This window comes from Lichenostomus cassidix, chromosome 1, assembly GCF_008360975.1.
Source record: "Lichenostomus cassidix isolate B80296 chromosome 1, HeHo_3.0, whole genome shotgun sequence".
NCBI classification, from domain to species: Eukaryota; Metazoa; Chordata; class Aves; order Passeriformes; family Meliphagidae; genus Lichenostomus; species Lichenostomus cassidix.
The window spans coordinates 109,655,746-109,683,545 of NC_139479.1; the positions used below are offsets into that span (position 1 = coordinate 109,655,746).

The 27,800-nt window shown below is 44.0% G+C and overlaps 1 protein-coding gene across 5 annotated transcripts; it reads right to left on the reverse strand.

Annotated features, from left to right (window-relative positions):
- VGLL3 (vestigial like family member 3) lies at positions 1-27,699 on the reverse strand. Of its 5 annotated transcripts, none has more exons than XM_085075612.1 (5): positions 27,472-27,699; positions 26,413-26,475; positions 16,626-16,881; positions 11,007-11,504; positions 1-5,787 (listed from the first exon to the last, which is right to left on the reverse strand). In XM_085075612.1, exons 2-5 carry the CDS (start codon positions 26,419-26,421, stop codon positions 5,744-5,746), a joined length of 807 nt encoding a protein of 268 aa, XP_084931738.1. In that variant the 5' UTR covers positions 26,422-26,475; positions 27,472-27,699; the 3' UTR covers positions 1-5,743. The 5 variants fall into 5 exon arrangements, with proteins under 5 accessions (XP_084931738.1, XP_084931728.1, XP_084931720.1 ...); XM_085075602.1 differs by having other exon boundaries at positions 26,413-26,484; XM_085075594.1 differs by lacking the exons at positions 26,413-26,475; positions 27,472-27,699 and adding an exon at positions 25,860-26,146 and having other exon boundaries at positions 16,626-16,878.
- Between the last annotated feature and the right edge of the window lie 101 nt (positions 27,700-27,800).

The window sequence follows — 27,800 nt, forward strand, 5'->3', positions numbered from 1 at the left end:
TGCAGAAATTTACAAAGAGATTTATGAGTTCTTCAGTGGCATAAGAATAAAAAGAAAGAATTAGCTAATCGTTGAGAAATACAGACCAAACTGAAAATGCTACATAAAAAATATAACAATAAAATTCACATTAAATTATTTATTCTGTAATAAACAGTGACAGTTTTCTTTATACAAAGCCTCCCCCACTTCCAATCAGTTCTGATGGGGGAAGCAAAAATTTCAATGGAGTTTTGAGGGAAGCAAGGTGGGAAAACAGGTGGAGGGAAGAGAGGGACCCTGATTTGACTGATGGCTTTAAACAACAGCTGCAAAAAGCAAGCAGGGAAAGTGCAGCACAGCTCTGCAGATTCTTCAGTCGATTACTGTAAACCCCAACTCCTGTAAACCCAAAAAACCTGAGCCCAAGCTCACCAGAATCAAGGCTGGAGCATCCCCAGGCCACCACAGGACTGCAATTCAGGCATTCCAGGCTGCTCCAACCATCCCAATGCCACTGAAGAGTTCCAAGGACACTGAGGGGAGGGAGCAGCATTCAGGCTTCTGTAGGCAAATGGCCCTGGTGGCACAGCTGATTTATCTTGGGAGGCTTGAGCCTTTGAGCAGGTGCATGAAATAATTGGGATGTTTTAATGACCCCCATTCCTAAACTTTCTTTATTGGGAGCTTAAAAATAATAAATGGCTAAATGGTGTATTTCCCAGGGAACACCAGCCCAGCTTTCCCAGGTCCCACTGTGGTGTCACAGAGACTGCAGAGCAAGAACAGGGAGCAATTTAAGAATTTGGGTCATGGGCAGCTAAAATATGGTTTTCCAGGAACATCTACAATTCCCCTTGGCAACCAGCTCACCCCATAAGTATAAACCTGCTAACACAGCCTAAATTTAGTATATTGAGCAGTGCCTGCCCAGCCAGGTACACACAACACTGGAGAGGATCATCTCTGCTCTCAGATCAACCTTTCCAAAACCACCCCTGCCTCTCCTGTCACAAGGACTGGATTTTGAACCTGCTCAGGAAAGAGTCCCTTACTTTTTAAAGGGACATCTTCCTGCACCACAACTCTGAGATTGTGCCCATAGGGCTAATATGTAAAAGCAGTATTTATTTTTAAATACATTCCCGCTTTACATGAGATTTTAGTTCCAAACAACATGCGTCAACTTATTTTTTAAAACCCACACACAAGCAATATTAATCATCCAAATACCCTTTAGAAGCTCAAAGGCTGACATACTAAAACCAAGAATTCCACTTAAAAATATATATATATTTCTAAATTGTTTATAAGAAATATATGTTGCTGGTTCATTGATAGGGAGAAAAAGCCTGTATCTGAAATTAATTAAAAGAATCATAATTAAAGATAGGCTTGTCTGCTAAAAGGCAATATATTGCACCTCTCTACACAACTGCTGATTCCATTTTCATCTTTACAGACAGAAATCAGGTGATTTGAAAGGGTTTTTTTGATGTGTTTTTGTTGTGTTGTTTGGGGCTTTTTTATAACAAGTATTGAAAAATCATATTCACTCCTGAGTTAACAGAGAATGCAATAAAATGCCTACATTTTCCATCTCAGATGAGATTTGGTGAAGTCATTCACTTCATGTCCAAAGGATGTGCATTTGAAGCATGAGGGCAGAATGAAGGGAACCAGGTATAGCTCCATGTGGATGTGTATAGATATATTTGTAGAGAAATATAAACATACACATGCAAAATGGTGTGAGGGGGACAGCCAGACACATCTAACAGCCTGGAAGCAGAAAGGCTGAGAGCAGCAAGGCAACCCTAAGGGCAGCTGGGGGGAAATGTGACACTGCCCTCTGAAAGCTGTGATGAGAGCTCTGTTCTCCAAAGCATTTTGCTGCAGGTGTGGGCAATTGGGAGAAAACTGCCATTCACTGAGGGCCACCTGAACTTGTGTGTCTGGTGAGCAAAGGAATCAGAACAGAGTCTGTTTTACTATTGCCAAGTGCAGCTTATTCAGCTCTCCAGAAATTCCAGAAATCCAACCTCCTGGGCAGTCAGCGGCTGCAATATTCCATCTCCTTGCTGGGATAGAAATGGGCTGTTGAAAAAAACTGGCATCTGCCTCTCAAAAACTGGTGGACAGCCTGAACCCTCCCAGTCTTCAAATGAAGACATAACAATTCATGTCAGATTTCTCAACATTAACAGGAATAAAATAAAATCCTGGACAACTTTAAGGAGGTCACTATTTTGAGTTTCTCGAAATAAAGCAACAATTTCCCTGTGTTCTCCCAGAAACAGTGACCGAGTACAACATGTTTTATAAGTCCTCTCAAAATGAATCATCCAATTTCTTGGGACAGCATCAGAACACACCACACATAAAAAGAATGAAACAACTCCTTTAGTAATGCGTTAAGACACATAACTTATCTGTGACCTGATTTCAAGGGCCTTTTTTTTTTTTTCTTCTATCTGCAGAAACATGAGCAGTCTCAACCTTTGTTTCTTTCTCTCTGCCATCAATTCCTCACCACTGCAGCACTGCAGGGAAGCAATTCTCTCCTCTTTCAAGAGCAAAACCATCGCAGCATCTGCTTCTCATAAGCACTTCTGTGCGTGTGTGAGTGTGCGTGTATGGGAGAGAGGGAGAGAAGTAAATCTGCTGAATTTAACTTAAAAGTTTGTCAAAACAAAGTTTTTTTTTTTCTCTTTTTCCATCCCTCAAATTGTGGAACATAGGAGTAGGGCTACTGCTACGCACTTAGGCTTTTCCTTTCAACTCACCGGTTAGCACAAGGGACAATGAGTGACTGAGGGGAAAAACAGAATTTATTTCACTTTCAAGGTCAACAGACTGGTGCATGAATGGCTACAGACAAGAGCAGGTTTTCATTGGCACTTGCCTCCCAGAGCTTGCAGAAGTTCCTCCAGCTCACTCCCAGGATCAGAAGTGGAAGCTGCGTGCAGAACAGAAGCCCTGGAGGTGGAAGAGGCAACAGATTCACCACTTCTTCATCCCCACTAACCAACAACTCAGTGACACAACCCAGAAAGAGATTCCAGTGCAAACTGTGGGTCTGTTTCTTTCCCTTCCCATTTTGGTTTGTCATCTATAGGGAACCAGAGGAGGTCCCTCACAGAATGAGCTTGTGAAGGGGAAGGCAGTGAGCAGACTTTGTTTCAGGAAAGTCAAACACACTATACCTCAAAAAGAAATGCTGCCTTTTCTTTTGCTTCCCCTGCCACCCAAACTCCCCATCCCTGAAGTTCAAAGAGGACACATTGTCTCTTTGATTTCCACCTTTGCCAAGTCCAGGGAAAAAAAAAAACCAACTAATTTTTTTTCTTCCCAGTATTCCTAATACTGTCAACACTCCTAAGTCAGAACTCTTTTTCTTGAGATATTTCCTGAACTGTACTGTCCTGAGAAGAAAGTGAACTGTGGCACAGCTGGTACTCCATTCCCTCCCATACAGTTTTCCCATTGCATTATGAATTTATTGACAAATTGAGGAGCTAGCTCCACCAGAGCAGCAGTATTATATAGTATTGTCATGAGAGCAAAATTTATTGAGAGAAAGAAATACTGATGGGCTATAAAAATGAGGAAAAAAACCCGCCACATTTAATTTATCATCCCAGCACAGAGACTACAACCCTGTTATTTGAAAGCAGTATTTAAGCAAAGTCCATTCAGCACTTATACACCGTCTCAAACTTCAAATCAGCAAGGTAGAGACTTCAGGGTCTTGCCAAACTGTGATATAATCCTAATGCCTCCAGTGCCAGCATGCCAAGCCCTCTGCCGTGATGAAGGAGAACACTCAACACCTCACAGGATCAAGTTCAAAAAGCCTGGAGGGAAGCAGCAGTGCAGGGAGGGAGCCCTGAACCTCGGAGTGGCATGCACTTCCAACGCCCCCCTCCCCTTCCACACACATCCATGTGGTCTCCACCTGACAAAACTACATTTACAACGCTCAGTGCCTTAAAATTAAACTCTGTCTTATCTCAGCCATGTGTTTATATCTTGGTTTTCCCACTCAGCTGGTGTGTCTTTCAAACAGGGATGTCTGACAGCAGTGGTGACAGAAATGCAATGCTTTGTAAGAGCCTTAGGGGATATTACAGAGAGACCCTGGGGGCACAGAGCAGAAAGGCAACATCTCCAGGTAAAAGCCAGGATCCTGCAATCCAGCTCCTGATGCTGGGCTCACCTCAGTGCCATCCAAGCATCCAGTGCTGGGCTGGCACTGAGACTGACCCAAGGGCTGGGCAGGGACACTGACCCAGCTCCAGCCCAGGGTGACCCGCAGCCCTCACCCAGGACTGGATCATGCTCACCTTGGCTCCAGCTAAAGCCTTAATTCTGCAAGTCAGACCCAAGCCCAGGCCAGGGGGGTTTCCCAAGCCCAGGGCTGTGCTTCCATGTGGCCATGCTGCTTTTCCAAGGCCAGGTTGTCTCGCTGGCCGCAGCCAAGCCTCAGCACGTGCAGCTGGTTACGAAACTGCAGCACTGCAGCTGGGCTTCTGCAAGCCCCACAGCACAGACAAACATCCTGCAATCAACCGGAGCTGAAAATTGTCCTGCTTCCCTTGAGCTCAGCACACAGATCAGGCCAGTTGAAAACCTTTTGCTTCCACAAGCTACACGTTGTTATAAACCTGAATTTTTTTTTTTCCTTTTTCCCTGAATATTGATGTAAGTTACTGCCTTGAAATGGCTTAGCTGCAAGTCCTGCCTATAAGATTGCACTGATATTTATGAGCATGACGAGGCCCTGCAGCATTACCCACAGGGAGCTGGGTTCAACAGCTTCAATGGATCATAGCTGAGGCCCATTTTCATGTCTGATCTGAGAGTATTTGGTCCGTTTTGAAAGAATGAGTGGGTTGGAAATGCAGTTCCTGTAACCTCAAGCTTTGCTCTATGCTAAAGGGGTTTGCGAGTTTCTGACAACCAGCACAGCACAAAGCCACCTTTAGAAGCAAGAAAAGTAAAACCACTTTTACTACAATCTAACATCACGAAAGGTATTTGGCTGAAACTTTAGGTGCGAATTATACTTGCTTAAGCTAGAACAAAAGGACAAAAACATCAAAGTCTAGTAATGTGGAAACAAAGGAGTTTAGCTCTTCAAAAAGAAAGGAAAGATAGACATTTGAGGTAACAAACAAAAAAAAAAATCCAAAATGCACAAACACATCACAGACATCTAAAAATAGCATTTTATACATTTTTGCCAGTGCTTCTCTGAGAGCAAGTTCTTTAAACAGAACTTAACAATTTTACAATTTTTTTTAAAAAAATATGTCATCCTAAAATAGCCCATCAATCCTTACCCAAACTTTCTGTATTTCTACAAAAATAGATGCACAAAGAGCTACAAAATACTGTATTCCTGAAAGAAGGCGCACTGTAGTCAAGGGAGAGTCTTTTTCCTGACTATTGAGACTGTTCATAAAAATATCAAGCTGAACAAAACGAAACACTGTTAAAGGAGCAGAAAGGAGTTAGGTTGCCCAGCTGCAGCAGGCTCAGATGAGGAAAGAAAGAAAAGTTAGGTTTCTGGCTTTTTTTTCCCAACTCTGTGGGACCCATAAACGGCCTTACAAATAAAAGGCTCAATAGCAAAACCAGAATAGTTGGCTCTTCATCTTCATGTGTGTCCTTTGCCCCACGCAGGAGGAGTCAACCACTGCTGCATCACCAGCCCAGCCCTGCTGACTCCAGCTCAGGCTGCTCTGAATTCCTCTGCACTTCAGAACCAAGCAGCTTCCTTGCTCTTGTCCTGATGCTGTAGACCTGCATTTCAGAAAAGAAAAGGAAAAGAATTAATATTAAAAATAAACTATTAATAAAATTAATAAATTGATAGTTATTTTTCTTCCCCCTCCCCAAGCAACTGAAGTCAGTTTTGAACAAATTTTGAACAAGTTGAACAAGTTTTGATTAAAAAAAAAAAAAGAAGAAGAGAAAAATGAAAAGATAAAACCCCTCACAATTTACCAGCTTAAAGGACTTGTTAGCAACAGCGTTACTGCTCCAAACTTTTTCATTTATGAGGGGTAAGATTAAAGCAAATTTAAGTTCAATTCTGGCTCAAGCAGCTCAGAAACGCTGATAAAATTCCTGTATGAGCTTCCTTGATTTGAGCTAATGAAAAAATCCTCCACCAAGGTCTGCATCGATTATCCAGAATGCAACAGAGCAGTATTTCCTGGCAGGGGCCAACCACAGACACCACCTCCTTTAGAAAAGTATCTTTAGGATCTCACAGTTTCTGTGGCATTTCACCTCACAGAGCAGAGAGGGAAAATGCTCCTGCTGCATGCAAAAAACCCCAAATAATTTCACCTACAGAGTGTAAGATTTTCAGCCAAGAATGGCTAGTGCTTCCACATGGGAAAAATTAATGGTTTTCAGCTTGCATTTGTTATGAGTTCCTCTAACATTTTCCTTTGTAAAATGTGAGGACTATCTAATAAATGTGGTGCTATGTTGTGGCTTTAGCATTATAGACTTGGAACCTGTGTTATAATCTGGGATTTCTCTGCTCCAGAGAGAATCAATCTCCTCTAGATTCACACCTAACAGGGCGTAAACCTAAAATCCAGACAATGGAAAGGGAGGTGCAGATTAAATTTCCCAAAGAAGATACATTCTTGCTCATTTATAGGGAAAGCAAAGGAGAGAGATGCAGGCACATATTTCAGAGGTAGCTAGGCACTCAAGTCTCAGTGATTTAAAACCTGTCCTTTAATGCTTTGAGGCGAGTAAATCACATTTCATGAAATGAAGGTACATTTCCTGCTATAAATCATCATTCCTGTGCAGACAGCAAAGCTCCACTGTGTCCTCCTATCCCTTGCCCTGCTGCAGAGTGTACCAAGGTGCCTGATTTGCCAAGAATTTAGGGTTAATTTTTACTATTTACTAATGTAAATAGGTGCAACTCCAGACCTCAGTGATGTTGTAGCCAGCAAAGCTCCATGTTCATTTGATATTTCACCTGTGAAAATCAACAGACCCATGTGCTAGGCATGGATCTCATTCCCATATCCAATCACACCGGGAAACACAAAAGAAAACACAAAAGTTTTCAGGAAGCCTAATAGGCATGGAGGGTTCAGATCTGATAGCTACTTCCTTGTTTTAAGAGTACAAACAGCTAAATATTTAATGATTTCAGAGCTGAGCCTCAAAGCAATTAGCACTCATAAAAGATGAGAGCATATGGCTCTATCCATGTGAGGATTCCCAAGCAGGGACAAGCACTTGTGTGTCCAGCAGTGAAGAGACATCAGGAAAGCAAAGCCCATGGGTGTGGTGCTCCAAACCTTGTTTGGTGCTTTCTGCTCCATTTCACACACACTTGTACCTATTTCTTCAGATTGGAAAAAATGGGATATCCCTCAGCTAGAGCATGCCTATAAAAAATGTTCAGAGGCTCTTTATTCAATGAAGATGACTCCTTGTTGCTTAAGAGCTATTTGTTTTCCTGGCAGCATCATGCACAGAGTCATAATGAACTGCTGTTAGTTGATTTCAAAGCTCCCTCAAAGTTAGTGATGACAATTTGGGGTTGTTTTACTCTGCTGCTTACAGGTTTTTTAAACAAAGATGACCAAAAAACAAAAAAAAGGAAAAAAAAAAAAAGGAAAGGAATCAAGAACACAGAAACCTTTCCAAGCATAAAGAAGTCATTTAAGTTCACCAGAGGAGCACTAAAGGACACCAGAGGCAATGAAAGCCTGTAAGAAGAGAAACAGGTTATGTGACTCCTAGCAGCTTTAAAAAATGAAACACACACCTGTTTAAGAGGTCTTGCACCTGACAGCAGCAAGTGGTGGAAGGGGAATAACCAGCTGAACAGGCACCTTCCCAAACAGGTGTCTTTGCAAGAAGCAAATAACTGTGCCAAGGAGGCTTAAAATACAGCTATGGACTCTAAACAGCCAGAGAAAACAATCCAAAAAACCAAAGCTGCCCTGTTTACAGAACTGAATGTGGAACACTTTCCATGCCTTTTCCTCATTCTATTCCTATCTCCTTCAAGGCAAGGCAATCTGCAATCCTGATACAGAATCCAAGGCCAACCCTGCAACTAACCAAGAGCTTCCACTTGCAGTGGAACTGCAGCAGTGCTTTCCTTTTAACAAGGACATTGTCACTTGCCCAGCACAGGTCCCCTTCCCTGGGACACCAACATCAGAGCTAATTGCCACATGAACATCATACATGTTCTGTGAAACCATCTAAACAGATTTAATGAGTTGTGACAAACTTGTGGGATGTGTGTAAACAGAGGCAAATGCACAGAAGGGATCAGAATGGAATTTGAGGGGCCAAATTCAATGTATCATAAAATACATATGCATAAATAAAATATCATAAAGTACAATAAAACGTACTTTTATATCAAGCACTGTAGCTTGTGGACTTCCAAAAGACATCATACACCAGCAGACACAAACTTAACAGATTGCAATAGATCTTGAGGCAGACCAGCATTTTCTTTAATCCCACTTGCACCAATACAGAAGCTTCTGAAAGGGTTAATTTGCAGCATACAACGTGAGGATTAAGCCACATTTAATGGCAATCAGGTAGCTAAATCCCTCTTCATCCCCTAAAACAGGACCATGTAAGTTCCAACAGATGTGCAAGACAGATCAATGGTTTGTTAGCTCTGTGAAGGGTGCTGTGCTGATGTCCCACACAATGTGTTCTAAAACATAAATTCCCAAACTACACCGTGCATGCAGTGGGAACCTCCTCTTAACCTCTGGAGCGATTAAGCATCATCCATTCCTGAGATCTGTTATTTGGCTTGGCATGGCAGGGATGCAACAATGTAGCTGGAAGAGGGTAAGATTACAGCCAGCCTGCCCTGATCCCAACACTATCATTCAGCATAATCCAGCGTGAGGAATTCTGCAAATGTTTCTATAATCGCATGTGACAGTAGCAGGAGAAATGTGACTGTGGTCAGGGGTGGGGAAATCAGTTTGCATGTGAAGGACTCCGAAAAAAATGTCAAGGTATAGACCAAATGAACTTTTTAAACATAAATCACCTGAAGCTCATGGAATCCAATATATTGACAGCTCCACAGGGATACATTTTCTCCAGGGATATATGAACAAACACTCTCAGAAATTACGTTTTTGCCACTATGGCCTCACCCTACTCAGGACAAACCACTTCTATGTTGCTAAAAATCAGTTCACTCTTAAACACAGGAGAGATGAGTGTGCAGGGGAAGACAGCAAATAATTGCAATGTCACAGGACTCCCCTTCCTGCTGTGTTTCATTGCTGGCACCCTTATTCCCAGAGCTGGGGCTGCCTAACAGGGTCTTGCTGCTGTGTTTCAGTGTGTGACCATTTTGAACAGTCACAAGGGAGTGAGACATTTGTCTGCTGAGATTCTCTGTGTCTTCAAACCAGCCACACATTTCCCCCCTTTCTTTTCCCCCACAGGGCTAAAACCCACACATCAGGCATGGGGCAGAAGTTCACAGTTCAGATCTTTTCCACTCCAGCCTCCCACGCTGAGCAACCACAAGACATACAAGGCACTGCCAAATCAGGATCCTGACAAAATTAGCACCCAACTGTACCCTTCCACAGGGATTTTCACAAGGAGCAGACAGCACCAAACCAAAGCTGTATTTGTTCTCTAAGGCAGCAACAGGACCCAGAGTCCTTTTTGAGGACAGAGAAAAACAACTCAGTCTAGGCTGGACTTGTACCTAAGCCACTTAGTGGTTTCTCCTCACTAACAATTCCTTACACAGCTCCCAGTTCCATCCCCAAAAGGTTAAGTCAAATACCAGGACTTTGCAGACACTACCATTCTGTACCCAAAAGCATAAAATATAATTCTTCTTGTATCACTGGTTTAGCTGGAAATGTCATTTATATATAAACTATCCAGTGTTAAGAATCCTAATGAGCTTTTTCTTAGTTTTCTTGAGACAGCAAGTGGCACAGTATTTAGAAGGGATTATTGGCTCCCAGTTGCTTTAAAGAGAAGAGAAAGAGATTTGTATTAGGCTCATGGTACTTCATCTTCAAGAAACAGCCTTTTTTTCCCCCCCACCCATTCTTTGTTCTCCTGCACATTACTCAAGGCAAGGAAGTGTTTCAGACACATTGAATCAGAGAAATCTATCAAAAAAGCAGAGAAATAAATACTTTAAGGAAAAGGTAACAAATATCCAATCCTTAATCAGATAACATAATGTCTTTAAGAAGTACTAATCAACAAGGATTGCTGCTGGTGAGATAAATATCAAACTGAAAAAGAAGCACTCAATGTGGCCTGTGAGCTCCAGGATGGATGTTCTGGGAACTGCCAGTCACCCCTCACCTGACTGCAAGAAACTTCAAACGCTGTGAGCTCCCAGACTGCTCCTGACACTGAGACAAGAGTCTCCACTCAAAGCTCACACACATGGAGTTCATGGTCTGCAGTTCAGAAATTACTACAATGCAGTAAAATGAGTTTAATTCACAGACCTCTGCCTAGACCCTACAGAAAGCTGTTGAGTTTGATGGTGAGAACAGCTCCATCAGCACCTCTGCTCTCCAAGTGACACCTGCATACTTCACAGAAGGAAATGCTGAATTGTTCCAGCTTAAGATGCAGTCCCCATGTACTGCAAGCTACTAGCTCATTGGAGATATATGCTGGTGAATGCACAGATGAAGTAACTGAACAAGCTGGGAACTTCCCCATGGAAGCATAATTAATATTTTCCCCACAAGGTTTAAACAAAAACAAACAAACAAAGTTCCAGATCATGTCACAACTCATTTGGCTTGAATGGGACCAAGGTGAATGTTCCACAGCTCACCTGCCCTGACAGCAATCACAGGGGGGATTCCCACCTGGAAACACATTTGGATATGGCTCTAAGAGCCAGTCCTGGGAAGTTCACATTTCTGCTCCAATTCCTCCTGCTAAATCAAGTCACAGCCAAAAAAAACCCCAAAAAAACCCTCAAACCATCTTACCTGTCTCAAACCCAAAACTCGGCACGATGTCCACTGTCCCGTGAAAGGCTCCAGCCCAAGCTGAGGTAGCGCTGGTGACAGCAGCGGGGTCTGTCTTTGCCACGTCCCCCTGGGCAGCAGGAATCCTGGCGGCGCGGACCGAGGGCATCAGCAGGGAGCCGTAGCGCGGGTCACGGTGCGAGCTAGGGTGGTGGTGCATGTGGGCGTGGGGGTGATGGCGGTGCATGTACACATCGTGCATGTGTGCGTACGAGGGGCTCACCTGAGATGCTAAGGGGTAGTGCCAGGACTCGGAGTTGGCAGGGGGAGCGGCTGGGGCAGTCTGGTGCAGGCCGTGTCCCGGCCAGCCGCTGGGGTCTGCGCTGGGGAAGGTGCCTGGTGCAGTCACAGGGAAATCGGGGTGCACTCCGCTCAAGCAGGGGGGAGGAGGAGGCTGGTAAGAGCTGGTCCAGAACGAGGTTGGGAAGCCACTCCTTTGGCTTGAAATTGTGGAGCTTTCTGGGGGAGAGGAAAGAAGGGAAGTGTGACTGAAGCTGAACAACACATTTCGTGGCGAAAAACCCGCAGTGATTTGCTACTCCCTGAAGTTTGCAAAGCTGAACTTATGCTTCCTCAGCAAATACAGAATTACAGGACATTTGAGGCAGGAAGGGACACCTCTAGACTGTTTAGTCCAGTTCCCTGCTCAATAAGGTCACCTGGAGCAGGTAGGCCAGGACTGTGTCCAGTCAGATTTTGAGTGAGCTCTGAACTCCACTGCCTCTCAAAAAAACCCCCAAAAAAACAACAACCAACCTAAAAACACCAACAAAACAAAAAGTTTTCTTGTATTCAGATGGAATTTCCTGTTTTTCAATCTGTGCCTATTGCCTGTTGTCCTGTCAGCAAACATTGCTGAGGAAAGCCTGGCTCCCCCACCCTCTTTCCCTCCCTTCAGGTTTTTACACATTTAAGATCCTCCCAGAGAAGATTTTTCTTCAGGCTGTAGAGTCAGAGCCCTCTCAGGATCTTGGTTCAGGAATTGTGAGGAGAGGCCAACTCCTGCCCAGACCAGAGCACATCATTCAGAAAAGCAGCTGTTTTGGCTGCAAATGCTTCTGAGCAGAGAGAAGCAGCTCACACTGCAGAACAGGAAACATTTGGCTAAAAGAATACCTGGTCTTCTCAAACTAATTGCATGCTTTGATGGGATAAAGGTCATATCTAACACAGCCTATGTTAGTCCCCTATAGAATGCATCATGATGCCCTCTACTCAATAGGCTCATACAGGCAGAAACATCTCTGTAGCTCAAAGAGGTTTTTGTCAGAAATAAAAGACTTGCTGCTTCTTACAGCTAGGGCTCAGCTTATATTTAAATGGATTCCAATACCTCTACATTATGAAATCACATTCTAAAAATTCCTCTTTTGAAGGAGCAGTCAGTGTTTTTGATGTGTAGGAAAGTCTTGGCATCTCCATTCTCACAATCCTCTTGCCAGCTCATGCTAGAAAGTACTGCTTCATGCAATATGTCTCAGTTTCAGTAGGATTTTTTTGGTCAAAGATGGAAACATAAAAATACAGAACTTCACCTCTGATGAAAGAACAGTCATAAAAATAGCCTATGGAGAAATAAAGCCAGGGAAGTTTAATATTTGATGAGGCGAGGAATCCTCTGTTCCTCATAACTTTCGTAAAAGTAATTTTTTTTTAAAAACACCTTTTGTTTTGCTTGGTTTAATAAGCAGCTGGAATGAGACCTGGGTGAAGACACCATTGAGAATGAACAGATTCTTCAAACATTCCTGCCTCCAAACTTTGCTTATGCAAAAATATTTTGGAAACAGAAAACCTGGAAGTGTTTTCTGACTGCATCACTAGGACACTCATGTCTCCATTTTAAAATCCATTAAAATAATAGAAATTTTTCCACACATCAGTCGGCTTTGATTTAGGAAGTATATTGAGGCTGATTAACTTTCAGTATTGGAAACAAACTTTGCAAATGTACCATGGACAAATGTAGAGGATGCCTTGTGCCAAAATGCTTCAGAGGCTGCAAGCTTATCTGGCAAACTGCATTCCAACATGGGTTTCTTCAAAAGGTTGGGCTGTTTTTAGCAAAGTATATTTATTGCAATTCATGCTTGAAGACTGGAGAGAGCTTCAAGCATATTACAGAAGCCTCATCACTCCTCCAAAATTGGTATTGTTCCTTGTTTGTAAACCATTCCTTGTAAAAAGGGAATACACTGAGATGGAGAGTGCGTATGGCTTGTGTTGTTGGCAGCAGGGCTGACACACAAAAAAAAAAAGCGAACTTCATGTCCAGTCTGTTGTTTTCCACACTACTTAACAGAGGAGCACAGCTTGACAATGCTCTGCCAGTATTCTGTAAAATTAACCTCTGTAATCGAGTTTTTAAAAACTATCTGGCTGTTATCTGCATGGAAAAGCCCTAAATCCAAAGCATTGCACTTCAAAAAAGCACAGAAAACCACAAAGTATCTGCAGGACAGCTTTCATAACAGGAGAGAGCACTTTAAACCACCGAATTTGCCAACATGAATTCATCCCAGATTGTGTAACAGCTTGGCTTTCCCAGTCATGCAGGAGGTCTAGGCTACAGAAAACATGTTTGGTCATCTCAGATTTTCAAACCTGTGCAGGTTTCACAAAGCTGCTGTCAGACACTGTCACAGAGCAGCCCCACTGACATCAGAGTGTGGCCAACCCCACTGGGGAAGGTCAGGCTCCATCCATGCTACATAAACATGCAAGGAAATTCCACCCACCCCAACTGCTCATGGATACCAGGCCCCTATGGAATATGGGAAAAAGCCATTTCCACACAGAAAGGGGAAAAAAAAACCAAAAAAACTCCGTACTTCCACAGGCTTTCAGGAGGCATTTACCAAAACCTGTCTGCCAAGAAAGATACTACAGTGACCACAATTTCCTACCCTAAGTACAGGGAGGCAGGGAGATGGCAACGTCCCAGGAACCACCGAGTTGTGGCCAATGCAAATGTTCACAACAGATGCTGAAAACATGCCAAAAGTGCACACACTGTAAAGGAGACAATGTATGGGGTTTTCTCTCTCTAAAGGCGAGAGGAGAGAAAAGTAAGAGAGAGAAATAACCCAAGACTTTCATCTAAGAAAAATATATTGATAAAAATACCATTAAGATAACACTAGTTTCAAGGTATCATTAGCACCTGCAAAAGATTTCAGGCAGTTACACCTAAAATTGAATATTCATGCTACTGGAGCCTGTTGTAGGGAGCCATATTTTATTTAAAAAATCAGTTTTTCCAAATTCATTTTACCCTAAACTGATCAGTAGTTTAGTTCAACACACAAATGATGAAAATCTGCTCTTTTCAGAACAAAGGGTTCTATTTTTTATATGTAAGCAAAATCCCTCCTCAAAACAAACAAAAAAACCCCCTGCAATATCATCTTAATGATAAAATCAGAACTTGCATTTAAATTAGACCACCTTAAGGAAAAAAAAGAAAGAAGCACAAAAAGAAAAAGCTGGGGAAAAAAGTTAAAACCATTGCTAATCCTCCTTTCAGATAAAGGAGAAATTGCAGTGAGCTGGGGAGCCAGTTCATGCTCACACACTCCATCAAAACCTGGACCTCCCAAAACAGCTCTTGCAAAAGCTTTTTTTCTTTCCAATTTATCTTTGGGTAAGGAATTGACAGCAATTCTGACTACACACAAAGGTTATTTATAGAAAAACTTCAAGCTAATGATACTTTAACTCCTTTAGGTAATGGGATAAAAATTCACATTCGTTTGCTGTAATTGAGCATCTGTGTTGCTGTGCATAAACCAGAAGACCAAGCTGTCAGTGTTGCTCCTTCCCCCCTGTTTTCAAGGAGGAATACTTCAGAAACCCATTTGGGCCTGAAAAACCCCTTGTCAGCCCCTCTTGTGTGGAGCAGCAAATGTCCTCATCTCTCTCAGCACCCAGCAGCCTCCCCAGGGATCTCCACGCCCCTTCAGCAGGTGCAGGGATGGCACAGGGCGTATCTCCTTACTTTATTCCCGGAAGATGTTTGGGACACAGAGACCTCCATTCCCCACTGAGGGCATGGGGCACATGGGGTCAGGAGGCAGAACCCTCACACCAGGCCACCCAGGTCCCCTGCAGAGCCCTCTGGGGATGGTTGTGCAACCACAGTGTGGGGACAGGGAAAAACAGCAGGGGATGTCTGAGGGCAAAGGGAAGACACTCAACCCCACCCAAGGAACGTCCCCAACCCCGCTGAAGAGGGCTTGCTGCGGGCATGGGGTCTCTGGGGACTGCCTTGATCCCATTGCTAAAGCATTTATAGCCTGTCTGGGCCATTTATAAACTCCAGTCTCCTTTTTAGTAAGCATAGGTTCAATCCTGCTCTCAGCCGAGTCAACGGAAAATTTCCCATTAACATTAATGGTCCCGGCTCAAGCCATAAATTCCTCCAGCTCCCCAGCCACTTGTGCTGACCTTTGCTTAAACTTCCTTGGATTTGTCATCATCCTTCTGGAAAGCAAGCCCTTCTGTGCTATTTTTCTCTCCACAGTTGTTTCCAAAAGCTCTGTCTTTCTTTAGGATCTGTGGCTTTCATCAGTGCAGTCTCACCTCCACCTCACTGATTGGGAACACCACTGCTCCTGCACAGATCCCTCCAGTCTCTCTCATCAACCTGGTGCAAGGCCATGGCTCACCAGGCTTAGTTTGCACCCCTCTGCCAGTCTACATAAGGATGTGATCAGAAACACTGCAGCTATGGGGGTCTGGAAAACTGTCCAGACTGCCACATCCAATAAAATGGAAACAGCATCTTACTGGCATGCTTTTTCCTGTCACCAAGTTGGAAATCTTATCTGTAAGGGCTACCTAGTGCATCTGGCAGGATCTACTCTTTTATGCAAATTGATTTATTTTTCTGATCATTTGTGTGCAGAACAAGAGGCAAGTGTTAGGACACTGAGTAAACACCTTGCTGAATCTACCACATTTCTACTCCCTGCTTAGAGGCAGAGTAATATCATCCCCATTTTACACCCAGCAAGCCATAATATCATCCCTCAAGCAGGCTGCAATGGAAAACACCACGTGGCTGCAGCCACAGGAGCCAGGGCTTGCCCCTCAGCCTATTCCAGCCTGTGCTGGCTCCTCCCCACCTGGAAAGAAGCCGTGGACAAATCCTAATCACCTGGCAAAGTCACTCGAGAAGGCTGCATAGGTTTCCTTCACATCCAAAGCCAGCACCCCAAACAGCTTTGCTCTTGCCTCACGGGCCAAGTTTCACACTTGGAGCTTTAAAAAAAAAAGCCTCCAAGCTTGCAGCAGAGGTTTGTGAAGCCACGTGAGCTCTGCCCCATCCCATCCAGCCCCTGGCAGCAACATGGGCTATGGCAGGAGAGACAGACTCCTGCTCCCTCCGTGCCTTTGAAGCCTCTCTCCCCCTATAACACCTCAGATCACTCAACCCAAGAAGCTCCTCAGCTCTTGGAGATTTGAGGGGGATTTTCCACCTCCACTGAGAAGTAAAATTTCATCTGCAATGCGATATGTGTTACCGCAAGGCAGCCTGAGCAAGCCACGCCGCAGGGAGCGACTTCCTGCCCCTCTTACCTCTCCACAGAGGATTCAGCCCTGCCTTGCTCTTGGAAAGGGCAGTCTCTGAATTGAAGCTACTGGCTTGGCTCAAAGCTCTCGAGAAGTGTTCATCCACCACGGAACCAATGTCTCCCTGGAAGTAGGTGAAGAGGACACAGCGAGAGTTCAGGTACTCCATCTCGGCAGGCTGGTCTTTCTCATCCTCCTCGTGCTTGCTGGGAAGGGTCACTTCCAGAGACTCCTGCATCTTGTTGTACACAGCTAATTTCTTCTGGGATCAGAAACAAAGCAAACAAGAGATGTATCAGCGATGCTGTTCAGTGGGAGCTCAACATATGGTTTCCTTAACAAAAAATTACTGAATACACTGAATAACTGCATATCCATTTCGTGATTAAAGCTGGACTACCAGGTTATTTCACACTGGCATTTCACAAAAAAGAGAATCCCAGTGCCCACTTGAGAGTCTCTATTCCTCTCACACAGATGGACCTGCTTCTCAGGCATGTTTCACAACCACAATTTATCAGCACCAGCTTTCACTCAATACTTTCAAAAGAAAACAGACAGGCTCTAACAATTCCCTCCTGACTCCCACCTGGAGAGGATATTCCCATCAATAAAGGCCGCAGAGGTTGAGCCCAGCGCTGTGGAAGGGTGACCAGAGACACAGCATCTGCATTTCACACATCCAGCTGAGCAACACCAGGTTTCTCTGGCACACTCCTCCAGCTGAGCATGCGTGGCCCTCTGGATTCCCCACGTTTACTGCTGTGCAAAGATGGGAGAATTCTCTGCTTCCTGAAAAATTTTCTAGTGTGTTATCAAACTCCACAAAATGCTTGAATTTTCACTCACTGATGACAGAATTTTTGTCACAGGAAGTTATACCTTGGGGTGGTGATTGAGGTTTGGGATCTTATTTTATTGGTTGGTTTGGGGTGGTTTATTGCTGTTCTGAGGTTGGGGTAGGAGGTGTTTTTTCCCCTTTTTGTATTTTCATTTTTTTAACACCAGCTTTTGGGAAAAAGGACAAAAATTCAAGTAATAAAAGATTAAACATGTGATCTGGGGGAAGAGGGGGATTGACAAGTCCGCAAACACATGCACAAAAATCCACCCCAAACCAAAAACACAGAGAGGCATATAAAAAAGTAAAACCCTCACAAGCCATCTGTGAATGGCTACTTCAGAATCTTCTCTCTCTCTCAAATCAAACCTAAATGTCAAAATAAATATGTGTGAAGATCCATTTTACATGGAACATATTTTTCAGATGTTCCACTTTACAACTGTTTTCACAGAAAAAAAAAAACCTCTCCCCACAACAGTCAAGCTGCAGGAATCATAGCTTTTAGCTAGTCAGCCATTTCCACAGCTGACTTTACACACAAGCACTTTCAGGAACCCAAAAACAACTACAGTCCATATGCAGAAGTATTTCATAGCATTCCTATAGAATTACAGTTTGACTTATCTTTAATGGTTTGCTTGGCAACACTCTAGCGCCATCAGAATCTCTTTAAGTTTATGGCTTTTTTACCCTTTTTACCGAAGTAGTTCTGCAGAAAAAGTTAAACAACTACACAGTCTATAAAGTTTCATTTCTACAGTAAATACACTTGTACGATTTAAAAAATAATTGAAAGTCGTTTTCTGACCTTGCGTACCATCAATACATTTACACTCAGGGCTTTCTAAAATCATATAATCCGATACAAATTCTCTCATTGTAGTACAAAATAAATGCGCTGGGGCGAAGTCTTAATTATGAATGGTTATTTTAAAAAAATAACTGTAAGAAAGAGCTATTACAAGTGGAATTAAAACCTATTACACTGAAAGCCCGTAGCAACTCAAACAACGTATCTGACATTCCAGGGGGTTAACTGATAAATGTAAAACAGCTCAGGGATACCATTAATTCAGATGCTGTTGCACCAACTGCAGTGAGGGACGTTCACAATTTTATTTCAGTTGGGGATATCCAGGCAATGGCCTGGAATTCCAGTAAATCTGTGATTCACAAAGCAAGTTGTGCTGCGGCTCAGCTTAGCACAGTATTGCTTATTTAAGGTTACAGAAGAAACTCTGGGATTCACTTCTAAAAATAAATAAAACAAACAAACAAACAGAAATATGGAAACAGCAAGATGAAACAGTTTTACTAGAAACTAGAATTGCTAAAATGAAACAGTCCAAGGTGGTGAAAAATATTTTTGCAAATGTAAAATTTGGAGTTACTTATACATTTTTTGGAAATGTTTTATGCCTTCAGTAAACAAACAAACATCTCCAAAAAGGTCTCCTATATTTATAACCCAAATGCTTACTAGGATCTCACTCAAAGTGAGCTTCAGTTTTGCCTAAGTAATCATGGACTTCAGTGAGACAAAAGCAGTTCTAGCAATACTGCACACACAGGAGACACGTGCATTGGAAATCTGTAATGCATCTACCTCAGTGACTTGATCATTCCTAAAGCTGCACCACAACTCAGATCCTCCTAGAAATGCAAGACAAGTGGTTGGGGAGGGTGCTCTTCCCATTTTTGTTTTCAGCTGGGCTTTGTTTTTTAAGTAGAGACAAAGTCTGAAAGAAATCCTTTTACAGAAATCTAACTAGACATTGAACTATTCCATGCCAGGCCTTGAATAGCAGGCAGCACACGTTAAAAATTGACTCCAAAGAGTCACTCCAGGTGCTTGCAGTGATGGTGAAGTTATGCAAATGCACACAGAAATGCAATTATCCACAGACACACACCGTTAATACAGCCCCTGGCTTGACTCGTGGTCAGGAAGGAAGTCTTTCAGTGTTCCTATACAGGGACTGGAGCTCAGGAAATTAAAACTTATCTCCAGAGTCGCTTCTGTGCGCAGGAATGTTCTCCCTTCCACAGCTTAAGAATCTGATTCATTTTCCATTTCAACTCTCTTCCCTCCCCTCCAGTCCACAGGCAGTCATTACAAGATGCTCTGAGCACTTGCTCTTTTTGAAAACACCAAATCTGACCCTTTTTTTGATGTAAAAAAAACAGATAGTAGGACCGATAGACAAGCAGGCGGCCTTATGTATGGACTGAAGTTATTAGAGTGCAAAGCTGTGGTTTGCAGTGAGTTATTTGCAAAGGATGAGAATTCTAAATTAAAAGATTTTTCAAAACAGCAAGCCCGTGATCAGACACGGATCTAATTAATTTGCATTTCAGGAAGAAATTATCAGCCTGTAATTGCAAAACTTTTTAAGCAAGAGACTATAGTGAGAGAAAGTGACTCAAAATTTTTCCTTGTATGCAATGTATATACATCCTTTGATAATGTGAGATTTCTTTCCCCCCTAACTCACCTAAAATACCCTGTTTGCACACAAATTCCCTAATTTTTGTTCTGACTTTAACAGTAATCTTCTCATAGCATTTCTGAAAAATTCCAGTCAATTGTGTGACTGGAAAACTATGCAAGATCATCAGCTGCTAAACGAATTTGTCCCACAATCAGGGGGTGTGAGGGAACAAAACCAAAAAACCCCACAAACACCGGGTTAGGTTTATGGTAAGTAATCCCAGCCAGTCCAGTTTCACTTGTAGTTTTTCACAGGAACAGTTCTGGCATATATTTAAGCAGCCAACACTATATGTAAGATCCTTACAAAGAGTATTTTCTGACCCAACCTTGTCAGTGTTCAATACTTTTATATATTCACAAAATACACCTCTCCCTTCCTTACAAACTAGAGACTGATATCAACCAGCCTTTGAAAACCAAAAGAAAACAAACACGCAAAATCTTGTCTTGGCCAAGACACAGAATAAAGAATTTAAATCGAAAACAGGGAAAATCAGTGTCTATATCCCTTAGATAATAGACCCTAGTTCATGGCTGAAATGGCACCGTCTCTGGGTAAATAGAGCTGTACAGCCTGGGCTGAATTCAGCTTCATCCAACATTATGTTTTTTTTATTTCATATATTCACAAACATGAAATTCCAAAGAAAATTTAAACCTTTAACTTCAACAAAAAGAAACTAAAGGTTAACAGCGTATCACTGCTGATATAGGAATATTAAAAAGAACGTTTAGAATAAACAAGCATTATCCTGGCTTTCTAAGCATTTTTAGACCAAGAAAACTTGTAGTCCAGAATCTCACATCTTGAAGATTCTGGTTATTTTCTGACATACCCTACCCAGAACCAAGCAAAACGGTTCTCAGGCAGTGAAATGTTGGCCACATTAAAGCCTGTGGCAAAAGTCCAACTGACTTCAAGGGTCCCGGGTCTCACCCAGAGTGTCTGGTAAAAATGTCAGAACATTCCTCTTCACAAATCCAAAAAAATCCACTCCCAGCACAAACCAGTTAGTAGCCAGCAAAACTAAACAAAACGAAAAATAGAACAACCACACTTGAGAACAGAGAAGGTTTTACTTTAGCAAAGTTTGAATAAAAAATTCCAGGCCAGCTCTTATTTTTCATATAAACTGGTTGCCTTTTCCTACAGTTTATTATCTCCATACATGCCACCACACAGCATATGGTCCTTTATGCTCCAGAGCATGAAAGTCTGCTGTGCCTGTGGCCACCTGTTACAGATTTTCCATTATGAGAAAAAGAACAGGAACCAAAAATAAAGAATAACTACACTGAGGAAACACTATATGACCCTATCCTGAGAAAAAGGCTGTCACTTGACATAAGCTTCTGAGAAGGAATTCCAGCAACAAACTTGAGGCAAATCCTCTGACAGTCCTCCACTTGTGGAGCTGTCTGCCAAGCAGGCTCCTACTGGTAACACAGAAAGTATTCAAGGAGGAAGACAATTCCAAGCAATCAGGGTGTTAAATACTGGGCCTGAAAGATGTATTTATGACACTGCCTTAAAAACATGAAACACTAACTTCTACCCACAAAAATGAGCAAGGTGAGAGTGCTTGTTTTCAGCTGAGCCATTGGATGTGCAGCAGTAGAGCCTGGAGGTCTGGCTATGCTCTGCTGATGGAGGAAAGTGGTGAAAAAGGAATAAATTTATACATCTTTTTACATTCAAACCAAGGTGTACCCTTAAAGGTCTATTTTTATGTAGACAGATGAAGATCAAATATAATTTGGTCCCAGTCAGAATGACAGAATAAAGTGAGCCAAACTTTTTAAACCAGTGATATCTCATGGGATTAAACCAAACAAAACCAACCAACAAGAAACCACACATAGGGCAAGACTCAAACCAGGTTTTACATTCTGTAAATCTGAGAGTAGCCTTTCAAGGTGAGTTATATCGGTTATTTAGCTTCCAGAGAAGTTAGTTGAGCAAACAGTGAAGGACTAGCCTTGAGAAAGAACCTGAACTGCAAAAACTGAATGTCAAGCCATGCTCTGCTGTTATAAGCAGTATAAGCATAAGCAGTATCATAAGCCCATCCTCAAAAGCTGTGAGCACATGATGCAAAGAACTTTACTGAAAAAACAAGCTACAGTATGTGAATTGGGGTTCAGCCACCGCTAGCTGACGCAGCATTAAATGGGACCTGTCCTTGTGTGCAACACTGTCAGTTTGGAAGGAAGAGCCAAGTTAGTGACCTAAATTGCTAATGAAGACAAACCCTTATCTGGACAAAGTCTGTCTCCAGCACTGCCAGCAGAAAGCCTGATTTGAGCATATCACAGCTCCTTATGCAAGACTTGCTTTAGCAAGGACGGCGTTGGCTTAGATGTTGGCTCACATCTACATACCATGGAGAAATTCCAAAACTACCATTTACTGTAACTTCCCATTCCAGAGGTCTTTAGCTGGCGTGCTCACAGGCCAGGGTGAGCCCTACCTGAGGCTCAGCCCTGCAGCTTGCTGTGCCCAGCCTGACGTGACACAACAAGCCGTCCCTGCGCCGGGAATGCAATGGGATTCTGCTCCAATTACGTGTTTCCAGAGCCTCTCCGAATCCCGTTACACCCATTCCTCACCCAACCCATAGGAAAGCCAAAGCTCGCTGCCACAGCTGCACAGCCCCTCAGGAAAGTGGACAACAAAGAGCATTTTCATTTTGCCAGTCGGCAGGGTTTTGCCCTCACGCCTGCACAGCTCCCCGCCAGACACAGAAACACATTCGTATCCTAACACCGGCACACACTCGCTCTGTCTTTTGGCAAGGGTGCATGGAAATCCCAATTTATCTGTAAAATTACGGCCACACCCCATTTTCACCAGTTCATTCTGGCACCATATGAGCGTGGATATATCCATGTTTCGTTTACTTCCCTCCAGCAAACACCCTGGACTTGAGCAATCTCAAAGATCTAAGGTGCTAAGCCTCCACTCCCATTAACATTCAAGAGGAATTCAGGCTCCAGTCCATTAAGAGCTTTAAAAAAAAAAAAAAAAAAAAAAAAAATCCTATCTAAATTAATTTGCCAGCACGTCCTTTCCTGGCTAAGGACTGGTGAAAGCTACATTTCCAGAAATTCTGTCTTTCTGTGCAAGGCAAAAATCAATTCCGTGCTGATTTTAAGGGAGGAAAAAATACAGACACAGAAATGTGGGAATAACTTTAGAGCAGGGAAACTTTAGAAGGCATGACGGACCACCCCCTAAAAAAGCTACAACACTTCTGCACAACCCAAGCGCACACTAGTCCATCATTTAAAAGCAGCCTGAGACTTTTCATTTAAAAAAATAAAAATAAAAAAGGAGACAACCATCTGAACCCCCTTCCTCTTGCTGCAGGCACGGGACCCACAGAAACATGATGGGTTTGGCTCTCCAGAGAGATCCCGGGGCCCAGAACTTGAGCTAAAGAGCTGCTTGGCTCTTTAATGCACACAAAACTGATGTCCAAAGCTGGCATAAGAATTACACTTTTGAGATGGACTTACTGCAAATACCTGTGGAGATGCACAGGCTTTAGTTAGAGTAACACACCTACATCTCCTTGCCCTGAGAAGAAAAGGAAAGCCAACAGCAGCACAGTGTGGAAGAGCTTTGTCTCTCAGAAAACAAACTGAAAGACACCAGAGCAGTGTCTTTCAATACCACTGAAAAATGCTTTGGTGGAGTCCTCAGATATTTTAAGGGTGAGCTCCATTTTATCATCTCCAGTGCAGACTTATTTTTAAGATATCCCACTAATTCATCTTCCCTCGCTGTTATTTTTAAACCACAGTTTTAATTCCAGCAAAGAGGAACATTCTTTAAAATGGCCATCATCCTCACAAAGAGTGCAGGAGAGTTTTTCATGTTGAACACATGTGTAAGAACCAAAAACCTGGCAACAGATTCTTCATCTTTCTTTCTTTCTTACGCTCTCTACCAGTTGATTAAACATGTCTGACAGGACAATTCTGAAGGAAGAAACTTGCAAAATGTCATTTGTTACCCAAACTATAAATCTTTCCACTGTGACTGCAGATGCATGAGGAGTTCATTCTATGTTTCCTTTTTCTTTTTTTTTTTTTTCAATTTAGAAAACATTGGATTCAGAGAAAATACATAAACCACTCTGAAGTTAGCAGCTGTTAGAGGGTGCAACACTTTCTTCAGCAACAACAGCTCGGCTTTTCAGTCTGGCATCTAAGTAGCTCGTGAAGCTCCTTCAGCTCCAAGCGTGTCAGGAAAACCAGTGAAACCAGGATTAATTAAATTAAACTGTCAATAGTGTATAGGATAGCCATATTTAGAAAGCTTTCAGGTGGAAATGGAATAGATGGTGCCAGCCAAGACTCAAGAGCTGTATTGGCTCATTAGAGCTCTCTGTGTTTCTTGCCTTGCTTATCTACCTCTACTTGTTAAACAGCAAAACCCGCAAGAACTCAGTTTATTTAAAATGAGAGCTCAAGAAACGTCAGTGTTCATTAGGGTGCCTCTAGGACATTGCATATGCAGTCCTGCTTTTGGATTAGGAAGAAATTTCATACTTATGCTTAAGAATAAAAAGCAATTGCACTTGAATGTGACAAGATCATTTCATAGATTTGCCCATACTAAGTGCTCTACAGATCTGGAAGAGAAATACAGATGATCACTTCTAGAGTTAAATGTCAGAAAGCTTAGTAAAGTTTCAATTCCCGTTTTCTACTTCTAGGTCTCTCAGTGAGAGAATCAGGCTGTAAGTGATTATTAATTAATTTTCCCTCCAAATCACACAGGCTATGAACTGGAGCTCCAGATACCCTAATACAAACTTCATAAATAAAATTACTGAACATGTGGAAGGTTCTGCAAGCTATGACCTAGATTAGAGAAGAAATAACAGCAAAGACACTCTCCAAAAGGCAGAACTCACACGTTTTCCAGAGCTCATGCTTAGAGTGAACAATGTGAGCAACCTGGACAAGTTCACTGGGGTATCATTTTTGCAAACGGGCTCTGTCTCCCAACAATAAAGGAAAAAAACAGCAACACACGATAGGAATTTTAATGTTTTAGCCCATACTCGTGTCTCCCAGGCAAGCTGATACTAGGGGTCACTTCCCATGTACGGAGAAAACAATCTTCATGGATAATAATGATAAAACCTTATGGAATGCAGCAACAACCAAAAAATGTATTCTCAGATGACTACATTAGGGCCAAGTCAATATTAGTCCCACTTCACCCACGCACTGCATAGTCTAAAAATGCTGTCAGCCTGATAAGAATTTCCTGATTCACTTAAAAAAAAAAAAAATTACATCTGATCACCAAATTCAGCTGGAAACTCGCCGGAGACGATCTTCCAGGAGCGCCGGGCTGAGCGGCGCGGTGCGGCGCGCCCGGTCCGCGGGGAGCAGCGCGGGTCCGCTCCGGCCGGCGGGCGGAGGTTCCGCCCGTGTGCGCGCCCGCGGAGCGCGGGGAGAAGCAAGGAGCTCTGCGCCCGCAAACGGGGCGAGCGGGCACAGTCATCCCGTAAGGAACGACAGCGGACAGAAGGGGGAGAGAAGTAAGGAAACAACTTTTTCCTACTGCCCCACTCCAGCTGAGCGAGCAAACATCCACCCGCCAGACACGAGAATTCCGGGGGAAATTCTTTTTCTCTTCAGGAGAGGTCTTACCAGGCTCCGTCGCTCTGGGGCACCCTCGGCAGCTCCCCGCATCTCCAAATCAGGCCGGGGGCTGCGGAGCGCATCGCATCGCAGGCTGGCCGGGGCGGAGGTCTCCGCCCAGGGCAGCCAGCGATGCGCCATGCAGCCCGCTGAGGGGGGGCCTCCCCAAAAAGCCCCCGCAGCTCCCAGTCCTCCCCGCCGCGGCGCCCCGCGCAGCCCTGCCCTCCCCGCGGCTCACCTGCGCGCAGCCCGCCGCGGGCGCGGCCAGATAGCGGGGCGCTCCGCACGCCGCCGCGCCGGGCTGCTGCATGGCCACGTCCGAGCAGCTCATGGCCGCGGCCGCCCCGCGCCACCGCCGTCTCCCCCTTCCTCTTCTTCCTCCTGCCGCTGCTGGCGCTCCCCGGCGCGGGGCGGCCGCGGCCAAGCGCCGCGCAGCCCCGGCTGCCAGCGCATCTTCGGCGGCCGCCGCGCCCCGCGCCCGCACTTATAGCCGAGCGGCGCTGCGCGGGGCGCCCCGGCGGCCGCGGCGGCGGCGGCAGAGCCGCGGGGGCGGAGACGGCACCGCGCCCCGCCCGCCAGCCCGGTCCGCGGGCGCGCAGCACCTGCCCGGCCCCGCCCGCCGCTCCGGGCTGCCACAGGGAAGCGCTCCGGGGCCGCTTTGCGGTCCGTGAGGAGCTCAGCGCAGCCCGAGCGGCGAGGGCTCCCCCGAGGAGGTGTCACCTGGATCAGCCACGCCGCAGCTCCCCAGGGATTTATCCTGGAAGTTCGTTCGGGAGGAGGGAGGAACCTACGTGTTCCATAGGAGGATGGATGCATGTTGAATGCAGGTTGAACTAGCCCGGAGTCTCTCTTCCCTTCCCGCACTTAATTCACAATGTTAAAAAAAAAAAAAGAAAGAAAAAAAAAAGATTTAAGTTTACTTCTCTACTTGAAAAATATACAGAAAACTAGGATCTGGATGTAATGACTTCAGTTGTACTCAAATATATTCCTAGCCTCCCTCTGCGTGCACATTTCTGCCAGCGAGCTTCCTTACTGCAGTGCCGTGCTTTGCAGGCTTTCGATACCATTCCTCACATGGGAAAGACTATGCCTTGTTAGCATTATCCCAGCTTATGAGCCTGGGAAGGGTTCACACTTGTTTGGTCTCGTATTCTTTTTATCAGGTCTAAAGTAAATTGTTTGAAGATTCTTTTCCACAAAATTTGTTTTGAAGTTTATCTCCATATAATAGCGGCCAGAAATTGAAGCCTTTGATTAAAAATTCTAAATTTATACTCTCTCCCTCTCTTTGTATATGTATACACACAAACACACGTGTCTCCTTGGCCAGAACAGTTAGATGAATACACAAGGTTAAAACAGCTCTGTCTGACCCCAGTAGGAGTCCCTGTTTGTCGAAAGCATTTCTCCAAAACATTCAACTGCAATACTTTGAACAAAGATCCAATTTCCTGCAGACACGTTTAGTTTCTGGTTTTTCTTTCTTTTTTTTTTTTAAGTTTTGAGCATACAGATTTCAAGGTAGCTATATACTTTTCAGCTAGCACTCTGATAACTTGTTCCACGTGAATGGATTCAGTCTGAAGCACTCACCTTTGCAGCCACTCCGAAATTTCTGCAAGGGTACAATGCACTTGCGGCACACACTTTGCCATACCAAATGCATGGGTTTCGTTGTCAAAACAGAAAATCCAAGTGATGATTGCTGTCTACAGATCTCGTCTTGATCTGGGCCCTATAAATTTTAGAAATCCCTTTCCCCTCATTTCCTACTGCAGCGAGCCTAAGGCGGGACACCGTCCCGGCAGCGGCTCTCGCAGAGCCGCAGGCAATAACGAGCACCACACCTTCTGAAGTTCGCTGCTCCTGGCCACAAGCCTGCTCCTGACCTGCAGGGTTTTACCGCAAGCACATGGCCAGGCTGCCTGCAGGCATTCATTCCTCTGGCCGCCCTGTCTCCTGGCACTCGGCCGCCGAGCCTCTGGACGACTGGCTGCTATCCACCCGCGCAGATGCTCCCGGGGAGCTTGTGCCGCTCGCCGCCGAGGACTGGGAAACGTGTTTCCTGTTATAGGGGAGATGTTGTTCAGCACCGTTCTGAGGTAAAACGCTCTCACATGCAATGACAAGAAGGCCTGGTGTTAGTATATTTAAAAACGAAACCCGAAAAACCCAG

What these genes read in the sequence shown, in the direction of transcription:
- VGLL3 (XM_085075577.1), bottom strand. Translation starts at nt 25,762, where the DNA reads ATGGCGCATCGCTGGCTGCCCTGGGCGGAGACCTCCGCCCCGGCCAGC. An exon ending in CCCCAGAGCGACGGAGCCTG is followed by an intron (nt 16,879 to 25,630) that starts GTAAGACCTCTC and finishes TGATCCCAGAAG; the next exon opens with AAATTAGCTGTGTACAACAA. An exon ending in GCTGAATCCTCTGTGGAGAG is followed by an intron (nt 11,505 to 16,625) that starts GTAAGAGGGGCA and finishes CCTCTCCCCCAG; the next exon opens with AAAGCTCCACAATTTCAAGC.